A 13,370-nucleotide genomic window follows, 5' to 3' on the forward strand; every position below is an offset into this window, starting at 1 on the left:
AAAGCGATAACTTTTGCGCAAACCAATCAAAATACGCTTTTTGCGATTTTTTTTTTACCAAACATATGTAGCGTAAAACAAATTGGCCGAAAATGTTAAAAAATTTTGATTTTTACATTTTTTTGGGGGGAATTTCATATAAAAAAAAGTGAAAAATATTGTTATTTTTGCAAAAATTATGCTCTTTTTTTGTTTATAGCGCGTGATCAAAAAATCGCACAGGTGATCAAATACCACCAAAAGAAAGCTCTGTTTGTGGGAAAAAAAGGACGTGAAATTCGTTTAGGTACAGTGTCGCACGACCGCGCAATTGTCCGTTAAAGTCACGCAGTAAAAAATCGCAAAAAAAAAAAGGGGCCCTAAAGGTAAATGAAGTGAACTTGGTAACTTACAGATTTACTTACTGAATATGGTTATCTCTTAGAGTCAGTGAGGACGTCACTTTTCTCCATAGCGGAGGATATAGTAATTGGAAAGTCTTAAAAACCTTTATTTACATTTTCTCAATATGAAAATATATAAATCCAAATTTTATTACCTGTTTAATTTTATTGCCAGACATGGATCCACTGCGGTCAATTACAAACACCACGTTCTTAGGGATCCGCTGGAGGCTGGGAGGAGCGAAGTAATGTACGAAATACCCATTGATGACCTGTGGATGACATAACGGGAGGGTAAAAACATACCAGTCACAGACTTCAGTGAGGCTCCTGTATTACTAAGGGCCCCACTAATTGACAGGCAGGGCTGCTGATGGGGGGGGCAGTCCTCCTGTAGGGGGCCCAGGCACACAGGGGGGGCCCCCAACAGTACGGGGAATAAGTGCGGTCGGGCGAAGGGGCAATTACAGAAGGAAGCCCTGCATAGCTCTCTGCAGCAGCTGAAAGCCAGTTTCTTCCCATCCTGCCAGCTTTCAGCTGCTGCAGGGAGAGACACAGACACAGGGCATCGTTCCCATAATTGCTTCTCCAACACCGATCCTCCTCTGTTCTGCCTGCTTCTGATCCCCCCCCCCATGTGTCCCCCTTTCACTGTGCAACCCCCCCCCCCCCCCCCCCCCGGCAGCGCAGCAGGCTGCCCTGCCCTGTAAATGTAAAATGTATATATAATTTTAAAGAAAATTAAAGTAAAAGAATTGTTAGCATTTTTTTTTTTAAATGGGATTTTTGTATTTACCATAAAATCTATCTCATTAAATTCATCGACGGACACAGCGCTCCATAAATCATAACTGCTTGGTTGTATTGCCTCCTCCAGGAGTAGGACTAGGCAGACCAAAAAAAACCTGGCTACGCCCATGGGCCGTCCTCAGCTGCTATATAACCCCCCTCTCCCCTGCTCTAGGTAATCAGTTTAGTAGCACCAGAGTACACCAGAGCTTCACAGGTTGTCACTGGAGTCCTCTTCCCCTCCTCCATGATGACATCACAGAGCTGGTGGATGTTAGAGACCTTGCGCTCCTCCACCTTCTGTTTGAGGATCCCCACAGATGCTCAATAGGGTTTAGGTCTGGAGACATGCTTGGCCAGTCCATCACCTTTACCCAGTGGTGCATTTTGGTTTTGTGCTGCCCTAGGCAAGACTAAAATTGGGCGCCCCCCCTTATGTAAATTCGCCCCACTCCTTTTTTAACAGATGTGACTCCTTTGAAAATTGAAGGACTGCAAGTCCCAGCATGAACCCCTGAGATCTCACGAGAAGGGGGGTGAGAGGGGGTGGGAGAGTGAGAGGGGGGTGGGTTTGGGAGAGAGAGAGGGGGGTGGGTGAGGGAAGGAGAAAAAGAGAGAGGGGGGATGAGAGATAGAGAGAGAGGGGGTGGGTGAGGGAGAGAGAGGGAGATGAGAGAGAGAGGGGGGATGAGAGAGAGAGAGATGGGGGAATCAAGGAGAGAGAGGGAGGGATGAGAGAGAGAGGGGAGATGAGAGAGAGAGGGGGGGTGAGAGAGAGAGGGGGGAGGAGAGAGAGAGAGGGGGGATGATAGAGAAAGAGAGAGGGGGTGAAAGAGAGAGAGGGATGAGAGAGAGAGAGAGAGAGAGAGAGAGGGGGGTGAGAGAGAGAGAGGGGGGGAATCAAGGAGAGAGAGAGGGGGAGGAGAGAGAGAGGGGGGAATGAGAGAGAGATGGGGGGAATTAGAGAGAGAGGGGGGGATGAGAGAGAGAGAGGGGGATGAGAGAGAGAGGGGAGACGAGAGAGAGGGGGGGATAAGAGAGAGAGGGGGAATAAGAGAGTGGGGGAATGAGAGAGAGTGGGGATGAGAGAGAGAGAGGGATGAGAGAGAGGGGGGTGAGAGAGAGGGGATGAGAGAGTGGGGATGAGAGACAGAACGTGAGAGAGAGAGAGAGGGGGGAAGAGAGAGAGGGGGGAATGAGAGAGAGAGAGGGGGAATGATAGAGAAAGAGAGAGAGGGATGAGAGAGAGAGAGGAGGGGTGAGAGAGAGAGAGAGAGAGAGAGAAGTGGGTGAGTGAGTGAAAGAGAGAGAGGGGGGTGAGAGAGGCGGTTCTAGCAACCAGTGGCCAATAGAGTCTCAGGTGGAGGGGGGTGGCTTTTTTGCTCCCCCCTGCAAAGTGCCGCCCTAGTCCTGGGCCTTGTTGGCCTAGGGGAAAATACAGCACTGCCTTTACCCTCAGCTTCTTTAGCAAGGCAGTGGTCATCTTGGAGGTGTATTTGGGGTCATTATCAAAATGTCACTTCTTCAGTATTGTCAGATGAAAAGATGTAATAAGATATTTACAAAAATGTGAGGGGTGTACTTACTTTTGTGAGATACTGTAATTTATTTAGTGACTTGGGTGCTTCCTTGTGACTCCAGTGACCACTGAGCATTCTGTGCCATCCGATGACCCCCAGTTTGGCCCTGTGAACCCATTGAACCATGAACATCTTTTGTCATCTGATGACCCCCCAGTGTGGCCCTCCCATTCCATTGACCTCAGAATATCCTGTTTTATCTAGAGACCCAAGTGTGCCCTTGTGACCCCCAGTGACTTTGAGTATTCTGTGTTATTCGAGCACCCCAGTGCTCCCCTGTGACTCCAGTGAGGGGTAACGAGAACCCTGAGTCATCAAGTGACCCTTGAACAACCATAACTCAGACATTAACCTTTTCTATGTCAGCGCACCGCTCTACAACGCAAGGATGTTTGGTTGAGGAGAGACGTGCGTTGGGCTGCCAATTGAATAAATGGCATCTTGGTGCATTCCACTCCATTCCTCCAAACACTTCCTTGGAAGACCCCGCCCACCATGACCGCACCAACGGTCACATCAATGCAGAGCTGAGAGAATGAATCATAAAGGAAGACTCTTACCTGCAACTTCCCTGCGGAATTGTCCCTCTTCACGTCGTATTTGATCATCAGTTCTCCATCCAGTACAGTTTCCATGCAGTTCGGACAAGTTCTCTGCTGACTCACCGTTGGCTTAAATTCTATGTGAGCCTGAGAATGAAATATGAGATTGTGCGTCATAAATACAATATATTTACGCATATGTGACCCCCTCCATCTCCACTGATGACCCCCCCACCGAGTTCTCTAACCCCCCCCTCCCCAAATGTCTAAGCAGCTCAGCCTCTCATCCATCATCAACCAACAGAAAAGCCACTCCTTCTGCAAGCCTGATTTCAGCTTTCAGGGTAATTTTACTGGTCTTCATAAGTGTCCATAGACGTCTTCCCAGAACCACGCCCCCTGGGGCATGTTTTCCACACACACTGAGATCGTGGTAAAGAGCCAATCACGGCTGATTACATGTAAACAGATTTGCTAATTATCGGTATTCCTTTCCTCACGCGCTGTCACAGCATGAGGAGAGGAGAGCCGGTAACCTGCAAGTGTGACAGGGCACTAATCATCAGTGCAGCCCCATCAGTGCCAATCAGTGCCCATCAGTGCTGCTTATCAGTGCCGCCTATCTGTGCTCATTCGTGCTACTTATTAGTGCCACCTATAAGTGCTCATCAGTGCTTATTATCAGTGCCCATCAGTGCAGCTTCATCAATGCCTCCTCATCAGTGCCCATCAATGCAGCCTATCAGTGCCTGTCAGTGCCACCTATCAGTGCCCAGCAATGCCGTATATAAATGCAGCCTCATCAGTGCCTTCTCACAAGTGCCCATCAATGCAGCCTATCAGTGTCCATCAGTGCCACCTATCAGTGCAGCCTCATAAGTGGCAATCATTTCCACCTTGCTGTACCCATCAGTGCATCCTTATTAGTGCCGCCTCATCAGTGCCCATCAGTTCCACCTCTCAGTGCCCATCAGTGCTGCATATCAGTGCAACCTCATCAGTTCCTCTTCATCAGTGCCCATTAATGCACCCCATCAGTGCCCATCAGTGCCACATACCAGCGCAGCCTCATCAGTGGTCATCATTTCCACCTTGTGAGCCCATCAGTGCAGCCTTATTAGTGCCATCTCATCAGCACTGCCTCATCAGTGCCCATCAGTTCCACCTCTCAGTGCCCATCAGTGCTGCTATCAGTGCAGCCTCATCAGTGCCTCCTCATCAATGCCCATTAATGCAGCCTATCAGTGCCACCTATCAGTGCAGCCTCATCAGTGGCCATCATTTCCACCTTGAAGTGCTCTTTAGTGCAGCCTTGTTAGTGCCACCTCATCAGTGCCCATCAGGGCCGCCTCATCAGTGCCCATCAGTTCTACCTCTTAGTGCCCATCGGTGCTGCATATCAGTGCAACCTCATCAGTGCCCATCAATGCAGCCTATCAGTGCCCATCAGTGCCACCTATCAGTCCTGCACCTTGTGAGCCCATCAGTGCAGCCTTATTAGTGCCACTTCATCAGTGCCGCCTCATCAGTGCCCATAAGTTCCACCTCTCAGTGCCCATCAGTGCTGCATATCAGTGCCTCCTCATCGGTGCCCATCAGTGCACCCTATCACTGCCCATCAGTGCCGCCCCAACAACGCACATCGGAGAAGGTGAACAAATATTTATTTTACAGAATTTAATAAAAGAAACTAAGAAAAACATTTTTTGTTTGTTTGTTTGTTTAGCAAATAATAAAACCTCAGTGATGAATAAATGCAACCAAAAGAAATCTCTATTTGTGTGAAAAAAAAAAAATGAAAAAAGTGTCATATGGGTACAGTGCTGCATGACCGCGCAATTGTCATTCAAAGTGTGAAAGCTGAAAACTGGCCTGGGCAGGAAGGGGGTGAAAGTGTCCGGTATATACTGTAAGTAAATCTGACACTTTCCTATCTCTTTAGTAATGATAGCAGCATAAGGATTAAAATGAGTCATTGCTGACTGAGAGAGGGAAGTTGCGCTTTACCTTCTAGCAAAGTTCCCAGCAGGAGAAGGCATTACCTTGGTTTCTGTGCGGTTTATTCGAACGATATCTGCCAATTCATTGGAGATAAAAGTCCCGACAGCGTTGAGGAAGCTGATCCCCTGCGGCTCCAGGATCTCCACGTCTATCTGGAAATAAACACCGACAATATAAACCCCAAATCCTTCCATCACCCCAATCCGGAGTCCGGGATTTCTAAGAGGATTCCGGAAGGAGATACAAATATAACGGAGGGATGACGGATGTTGGGAGGGATAATGGGAGGGATGCTGGGAGGGGTGATGGGAGGGATGATGGGAGGGATGATGGGAGGGATGATGGGAGCAAGGATGGGAGGGATGATGGGAGGGATGATGGGAAGGGTGATGGGAGGGATGATGGGAGGGATGATGGGAGGGATGATGAGAGGGATGACGGGAGGGATGACGGGAGGGATGATGGGAGGGATGATGGGAGGGATGACGAGAGGGATGACGAGAGGGATGACGGGAGGGATGACGGGAGGGATGACGGGAGGGATGACGGGAGGGATGACGGGAGGGATGATGGGAGGGATGACAGGAGGGATGACGGGAGGGATGACGGGAGGGATGATGGGAGGGATGATGGGAGGGATGATGGGAGGGATGACGGGAGGGATGACGGGAGGGATGACGGGAGGGATGATGAGAGGGATGATGGGAGGGATTATGAGAGGGGTGATGGGAGGGGATGATGGGAGGGGTGATGAGAGGGATGATGGGAGGGATGATGGGAGGGGATGATGGGAGGGATGATGGGAGGGATGATGGGAGGGATGACGGATGTTGGGAAAGTTCTTCTTCTGCTCACCTGGAAGTTCTCCACCAATCCTCGCGGCTTCACTCTCAGGTACAGCTCATAATTCCCAAGCTGGCGCTTTAATAATTCCTCATAAGTCAGTCTGAATGTCGCCCTCGCCAGAGCGCCGACGTTCACCGAGATTTTAAAATGTTCCATTTTCCTTCCTGTAGATCTGTGGGCGGAGTTTAATATGCAAAATGTCATTTGTTGATGGGAAAAAGCTGAAGATGAAAGTTTAATCTGCTTATATTTCCCCTTCCCAACCAATCAGCATGAGAATGACATTTCACATAAAACCTTTCCATTTTCATTAGATGTCTAATTATAGACTTGGTGATGTCATCACCGAGTCTCTGTGCTTCTCTATGCAATTCAGATGTCTAAAATACGACTAAAACTTAAACAATTCAGATGACTAAAATACGACTAAAACTTAAACAATTCAGATGACTAAAATACAATTAAAACAATTCAGATGACTAAAATACAACTAAAACAATTCAGGTGACTAAATTACAACTAAAACAATTCAGATGTATAAAACTAAAACAATTCAGATGACTAAAATATGACTAAAACGAAAACAAAAACAATTCAGATGACTAAAATATAACTAAAACAATTCAGATCTAGCTGACTTGCTGCAGCTTCTAATGCACATTGAGAGAAGCTCACAGTGGGCGGTGAAATCAGAGGAAGCCGTTTCAATCTAGGAGAGGAACCGCTACCACTGTGCAAGACTGGAGGGGGGCCGGAGTGAAACTGATGTAGCACCCTACAAGGTAGGTGCTAGGCAAAGGTATAGTGGGCCTTGGCTGCCTAACAGCTGGGCCATGATTTTCAGCTGGGCTGTCATGTCTCCCAGGTGTTGCTATTGAGAATGGGGAGTCTCCCAACTGGCTCCATGAGAGGATTCTCATTGGGCAGTGGAGGAAACCCAATCGGTGCCACATTTAGGCTTGTATCTACCCCAGAAAGGCAGATTCTGCCGCACAGGATTCTGGGAGTGGGTATAAGTTTGAAGGGAGCACATGACGCAGCATCTTTGGTGGGAAGCAGAGTCCCAGGAGGTAGAGTATGGCTGTCTCTCCTCCTGTCAGGAGGATCGGGTGTCCCAGGCGGCTTGCCTGAGGTGACAGAGGGCTGAGCTGAGCTGCAGAGAGGATCCGGTGTGCCGAGGACCAGCGGAGAAGAGGGGGTCCAGTTTCAGGAAAGCATTCCAAGTTCATGAGTACTGTAAACTGCCCCTGGGGGTCTGCCTAGCAAGATGGGAGCGCTCTGGTGAAGGTTCAAGGAATCCAGGAGCTAGCTAGCGGTAAAGGGTGTGCCTAGTGAGAGGACCCTGAAGTGTCAGAGGGGGTGCCTAGTAAGAGGACCCTGAAGTGTAAAGGGGGCACCAGTGGTTGGGCCCTGAAGAGTTAATGTGTACAGCGTGCAGTGTGCAGCAGTGTACAGTGTACAGAGTTGCAGCAGCACAAGCAGTTACAAGGAGCTACCTCCGTCAGTGAAAGGCTGGAGGGAGCTGTTCACAGGACTTTTGAGCTAAACAGAATGTCAAGAGTCAAGTCTTACTACAGTCCTCTTATTACAGTCCAGGATCTTTTGAGTTAACCAGAGTGTTAAAAGCAAAGTTCTAGTACAGTTCAACATGGTTGTCCCACAGTGTATATCTCTTTGTGCCTATGCTTGAATAAACAGTTCTTATCCTGGAAGGTTCTAAAACTTGTACAAGTTAAGTTGTTGGCTAGTTTTGTAGGGCTAGGGCGGCTGGGAAAATCTGGTATATATGTTCATGACTGCAAGGAAGCCGTATACTGACGGAAGACCACAAGTACAGTGTGGGTCGGCAGTTCCGTTACAAGGGAGGCGGGAATAAAGGAAAAGAGAGAGGAAGAGGGATGAAGAGGAAGAGAGAATCAATAAAAAGATAACATTCCAATAAATGTGATAAGCTTTTGATACCTACTGGACCAAACCAGCGCTCTGCCCCCTGGACACCGCTTTCTGATACGTCCTCTTGGCATCCGCCTTTTCTTTAACTGTTCCCACAGTGGTGACGTTGTCAACAGTCCTTTAAAAAGATTCAGTTGTTATCATTGTAATAATGAGGAGCGGAGGGATTCCCAGAATATTTTCATAAGGGAATTACAGATTTTTGCATTTGCCAAAATATCACAGCCTCAAATTTCTCCATGAGGAACGAATGAATGAAAATTGCTTGAAAAAGAAAAATCACATGGCTTTGTTTACTAAGGGCCATATAATGACCACATTAGCACTGACAAGGGGGTAAGGGAGATTTGTTTATAAACAAAAGGGGTAGGGATTAGGGTAGGAGTAAGGATTGGAACAGGGGTAGGGTTAGTGGTAGGGTTAGTGATAGGGTTAGGGGTAGGGAAAGGGTAGGGTTAGGGGAAGGGGTAGGGTTAGTGATAGGGTTAGGGGTAGGGTTGGGAATAGGAGTAGGGTTCAGGATAGCATTAAGGATAGGGGTAGGTTTAGGGGTAGAGTTAGGAATAGGGGTAGGGTGGGAGTATGGATAGGGTAGGGTTAGGGGAAGGGAAAGGGTTAGGGATAGGGGTAGGGTTAGTGATAGGGGTAGGGTTAGAGGTAAGGATAGGGTTAGGGATTGGGAAGGGGATAGAGTTAGGGGTAAGGATATGGTTAGGGTTAGGGTTGGGGCTATGGGTAAGGATAGGGTTAGGGGTGGGGCTATGATCAGGGCTAGGGTTAAGGATAGGGGTGGGGCTATGGTCAGGGCTAGGGATAAGGATAGGGTTAGGGGTGGGGCTATGGTCAGGGCTAGGGTTAAGGTTAGGGGTGGGGCTATGGTTAGGGCTAGGGTTTAGGATAGGGTTAGGGGTGGTGCTAGGGTTAAGAATAGGGGTGGGGCTATGATCAGGGCTAGGGTTAAGGATAGGGGTGGGGCTATGGTCAGGGTTAGGGTTAAGGATAGGGTTAGGGGTGGGGCTATGGTCAAGGTTAGGGTTAAGGATAGGGTTAGGGGTGGGGCTATGGTTAGGGCTAGGGTTAAGGGTAGGGTTAGGTGTGGGGCTAGGGTTGAGGATAGAATAGGGGTGGGGCTATGGTCAGGGCTAGGGTTAAGGATAGGGTTAGGGGTGGGGCTATGGTCAGGGCTAGGGTTAAGGATAGGGTTAGGGGTGGGGCTACGGTCAGGGCTAGGGTTAAGGATAGGGTTAGAAGCGGGGCTAAGGTCAGGGCTAGGGTTAAGGATAGGGTTAGGGGTGGGGATATGGTCAGGGCAAGGGTTAAGGATAGGGTTAGGGGTGGGGCTATGGTCAGTGCTAGGGTTAAGGATAGGGTTAGGGGTGGGGCTATGGTCAGGGCTAGGGTTAAGGAAAGGTTAGGGGTGGGCTATGGTCAGGGCTAGGGTTAAGGATAGGTTAGGGGTGGGGCTATGGTCAGTGCTAGGGTTAAGGATAGGGTTAGGGGTGGGGCTATGGTCAGGGCTAGGGTTAAGGAAAGGTTAGGGGTGGGCTATGGTCAGGGCTAGGGTTAAGGATAGGTTAGGGGTGGGGCTATGGTCAGGGCTAGGGTTAAGGATAGGTTAGGGGTGGGGCTATGGTCAGGGCTAGGGTTAAGGATAGGCTCAGTGTTAGGGTTCCTCAATATCTAGCATCACATTTCCAGTTAACGAGGTGCCATTTTTTTTGGCACAAACCCCCATAATTTATCCTCTTCCACTGACTCCAATGCCTTAGGATATGATTTTGGATCTTTATGATTTGGATTTTTATTTGGAAATGTCTAAAATTCTTTCTTCTCATGATGCAAATGCTTCATACAACCCCCCCCCCCCCCCCTCCAGTGCTCTTTGCTGGCAGAGATGATTACTGGACACTCCCCTCAATACAAGCGTCCTTATATGGACTCCAGGGGGCGTGCCTGACCGCCTCTGTGTGATGACATAGTGCTCTGAGCAGCGTGGTCAGACTCTGGAGCCTATTGGACAATGCAGTCACATTTACATACATTGTGCTATAAGAGGAAAGGCGGGGCTATGGGAAGGGAGGATGTATAAATAATGATGGAATTTCTCTATCTGACCTCAATTACGATTTACAGATATAAGTAACGATTATCATCGTTATAAAAATATAAAGTGTTTTTCAGAGATTTGCGTCCTTTGTATATTTTTGAACATTGTTTTGGAACTCACATGCTGAAATTGGTGATGAAAGCGGTTTTCGGGAGCTCGATGTCGAAGATTGCCTCCTGGGAGGAGTTGGACGGGTTTTGTATCTCCGTAGTTACAAAAGTCCTGGCAAACCGCGATGTTACCCGGGTCTCCATGCGCATGCTGCGGATGTCCATTTTCTGGGGGGCACACAATGATAATTAAGGAACAATTGGAAGACTTTGCTGGAGTTACATAAAACAAATCCTTTTTATTAACCTCCTTAGGACCGCCCACCCCCATTGTACTGCCGAGGGGCAGCTCCTACAGGCACAGCAAACTACCTGAACGTTGCTGGCCTCTTCCGGGGTACAGAGAGCGGGTATAGGGTGTGGGTACAGGGCATGGGTATAGGGCGCGGGTACAGGGTGCAGGTACAGGGCACGGGTACAAGGCTCCGGTACAGGGCGCAGGTACAAGGCGCCGGTACAGGGCGCGGGTACAGGGCGCCGGTGCAGGGTGTGGGTACAGGGCATGGGTACAGGGCGTGGGTACAGGGCACGGGTACAGGGCGTGGGTACAGGTCGCAGGTACAGGGTGCGGGTACAAGGCTCGGGTACACGGCGCGGGTACAAGACGCAGGTACAGGGCGCAGGTACAGGGTGCGGGTACAGGGCCAGGTACAGGGCCCAGGTACAGGGCCAGGTACAGGGTGCGGGTACATGGCGCGGGTACAGGGCATGGGTACAAGGCGCTGGTACAAGGAGCAGGTACAAGGTGTGGGTACTGGGTGCTGTTACAGGGCGTGGGTACAGGGTACGGGTACAAGGCGTGGGTACAGGGCGCGGGTACAGTGCGTGGGTATAGGACATGGCTACAGGACGTGGGTACAGGGAGCAGGTACAAGGCACGGGTACAGGACATGGGTACAGGGCGCAGGGTACAGGGCGCAGGGTACAGGGTACAGGACGTGGGTACAGGGCTCGGGTACAGGGCACGGGTACAAGGCGCAGGTACAGGGTGCAGGTACAGGGCGCGGGTACAGGGTGCAGGTACAGGGCGAAGGTACAGGATGTGGGTACAGGGCATGGGTACAAGGCGCGGGTACAGGGCGCGGGTACAAGGCGTGGGTACAGGCGCGGGTACAAGGCGCGGGTACAGGGCGCGGGTACAGGGTGCGCAGGGAGATGGAACAAAGAAACTTTAATAAAAAGCAGCACATATTACACATAGGCACATTTAACCCATTGATTGCCCCCTAGAGGTTCACCCCTTCCCAGCCAGTGTCATTAGTACAGTGAGAGTGTATAGTATTAGCACTTATCACGGTATTAATGTCACTGGTTATGTCAGTGGCAGTTAGTCAGTTCCCACCCCCAGCGTCAGTTAGTGTCAGATTTCTCGCCACAAAAATGTTTAAAAAAAATTCAATAACAGAATTTGGAAGAACTAGGAAGCACTACCAGGGAACATCGCCCCTGGTGTAACCCCTTCTCTGCCAATTTCCTTAGTACAGTGACAGTGCACTTTTTTTTTAGCATTGATCGCTGTATTGGTGTCACCAGTCCCCAAAAAGTGGCACTTAGTGTCAAATTTGTCCGCCGCAATGTCGCAGTCCCACTAAAACTCACTGATCGCCGCCATTACTAGTAAACAAATAAAAACTTCCATAAATCTTTCTGCACTGATCAATGTATTAGTGTCACCGGTCCCCAAAAACTGTCAGAAGTGTCAGTTAGTGTCCGAATGTCTGCCGCAATATTGCAGTCATGCTATATGTTACTGATCGCCACCATTACTAGTAAAAAATAAATAAATCGATAAAAGTTCCAGTATATATCCCATAGTTTGTAGACGTGACAACTTTTGCGCAAACCAATCAATATATACGCTTATTGCGATTTTTTTTTTTTTTTTTTACCAAAAATATGTAGCAGAATACAAATTAGGCTAAATTGATGAAGAAATTCGATTTTTTTATTTTTTTTATTGGATATTTTATAGCAGAAAGTAAAAAATATTGTTGTTGTTTTTTTTGTTTTGTTTTTTTTACAATTTTTCCTCATTTATAGTTTATAGCGCAAAAAAATAAAAATCACAGAGGTGATCAAATACCACCAAAATAATCTCTATTTGTGAGGAAAAAAGGACATCAATTTTATTTGGGTACAGCGTCGCACGACAATTGTCACAAAAATTGCTCTGGTCATTAACCACTTGCAGACCAGTCACTGGGACTGTACTGCAGCAAAGTGGCTTGATTCCGTCCAGCGACGTAGACCTACGTCGCTGGACTCCTCCCCTTGTGGGCGGCGCTCGTACGCCGCCGGAGGCTTGCTCCCCCTGTTTTCAGTCACAGCGGGAGTCGGGCCAGGGGCGGAGCAGCGGCTTTCCCGATCGTCGGGGATCGAGTGTGGAGATCCGCCTGCTTGTGTAAAGAAAGCGGGCGGAACTCCTAAGTGACAAACAGTGACAGATTGCAGGGTTCAGCATAGCTCAACCCTGCGATCTGTCCTTGTGTCACTCAGTCACCTCCCCCCCCCCACACGTTAGTAAGCACCAGGCATACATTAACCCCTCCCTCTCCAATAAAATTAACCCCTTCCCTGCCAGTGTCATTTTTACAGTAACAGTGCATATTTATAGCACTGATTACTGTAGTAATGTCACTGGTACCCCCAAAAGTGTCAAAAATGTCAGTCAAGGGTCCGATCTGTCCGCCGCAATGTCGCAGTCCCGCAAAAAAAAATTGCAGATCGCCGCCATTACTTGTTAAAAAAAACACCAAAAATGACAGAAATCTTTCCCTTAGTTAGTAAACGCAATAATTTTTGCGCAAACCAATCAAAATACGCTTATTGTGGTTTTTTTTACCAAACATAGGTAGCAGGAAAAAAAATTGGCCAAAAATTTAAAAAAATTTAGATTTTTACATTTTTTTGGGGGGGAATTTCATATAAAAAAATGTGAAAAATATCGTTATTTTTTTTCAAAATTTACGCTGTTTTTTGTTTATAGCGCAAAAAGTAAAAATCGCACAGGTGATCAAATACCACCAAAAGAAAGCTCTGTTTGTGGGGAAAAAAAGAAC

General features: G+C 48.4%; 1 protein-coding gene across 1 annotated transcript in view; it reads right to left on the bottom strand.

The window, feature by feature from the left end:
• The window catches only part of LOC309561708 (inter-alpha-trypsin inhibitor heavy chain H3-like), a 100,495-nt gene that overhangs the window by 81,839 nt on the left and 5,286 nt on the right, over positions 1 to 13,370 (bottom strand). The window contains exons 2-7 of the mRNA XM_082265694.1: positions 10,322 to 10,479; positions 8,108 to 8,212; positions 6,151 to 6,313; positions 5,337 to 5,447; positions 3,313 to 3,441; positions 539 to 655 (exon numbers count right to left, since the gene is read on the bottom strand). Coding sequence (XP_082121820.1) covers positions 539 to 655; positions 3,313 to 3,441; positions 5,337 to 5,447; positions 6,151 to 6,313; positions 8,108 to 8,212; positions 10,322 to 10,479 — 783 coding nt within the window. The remainder of the gene's footprint in view (positions 1 to 538; positions 656 to 3,312; positions 3,442 to 5,336; positions 5,448 to 6,150; positions 6,314 to 8,107; positions 8,213 to 10,321; positions 10,480 to 13,370) is intronic.

Source organism: Pelophylax lessonae (genome assembly GCF_965119305.1).
Source record: "Pelophylax lessonae genome assembly, chromosome: 8".
Lineage (NCBI taxonomy): Eukaryota > Metazoa > Chordata > Amphibia > Anura > Ranidae > Pelophylax > Pelophylax lessonae.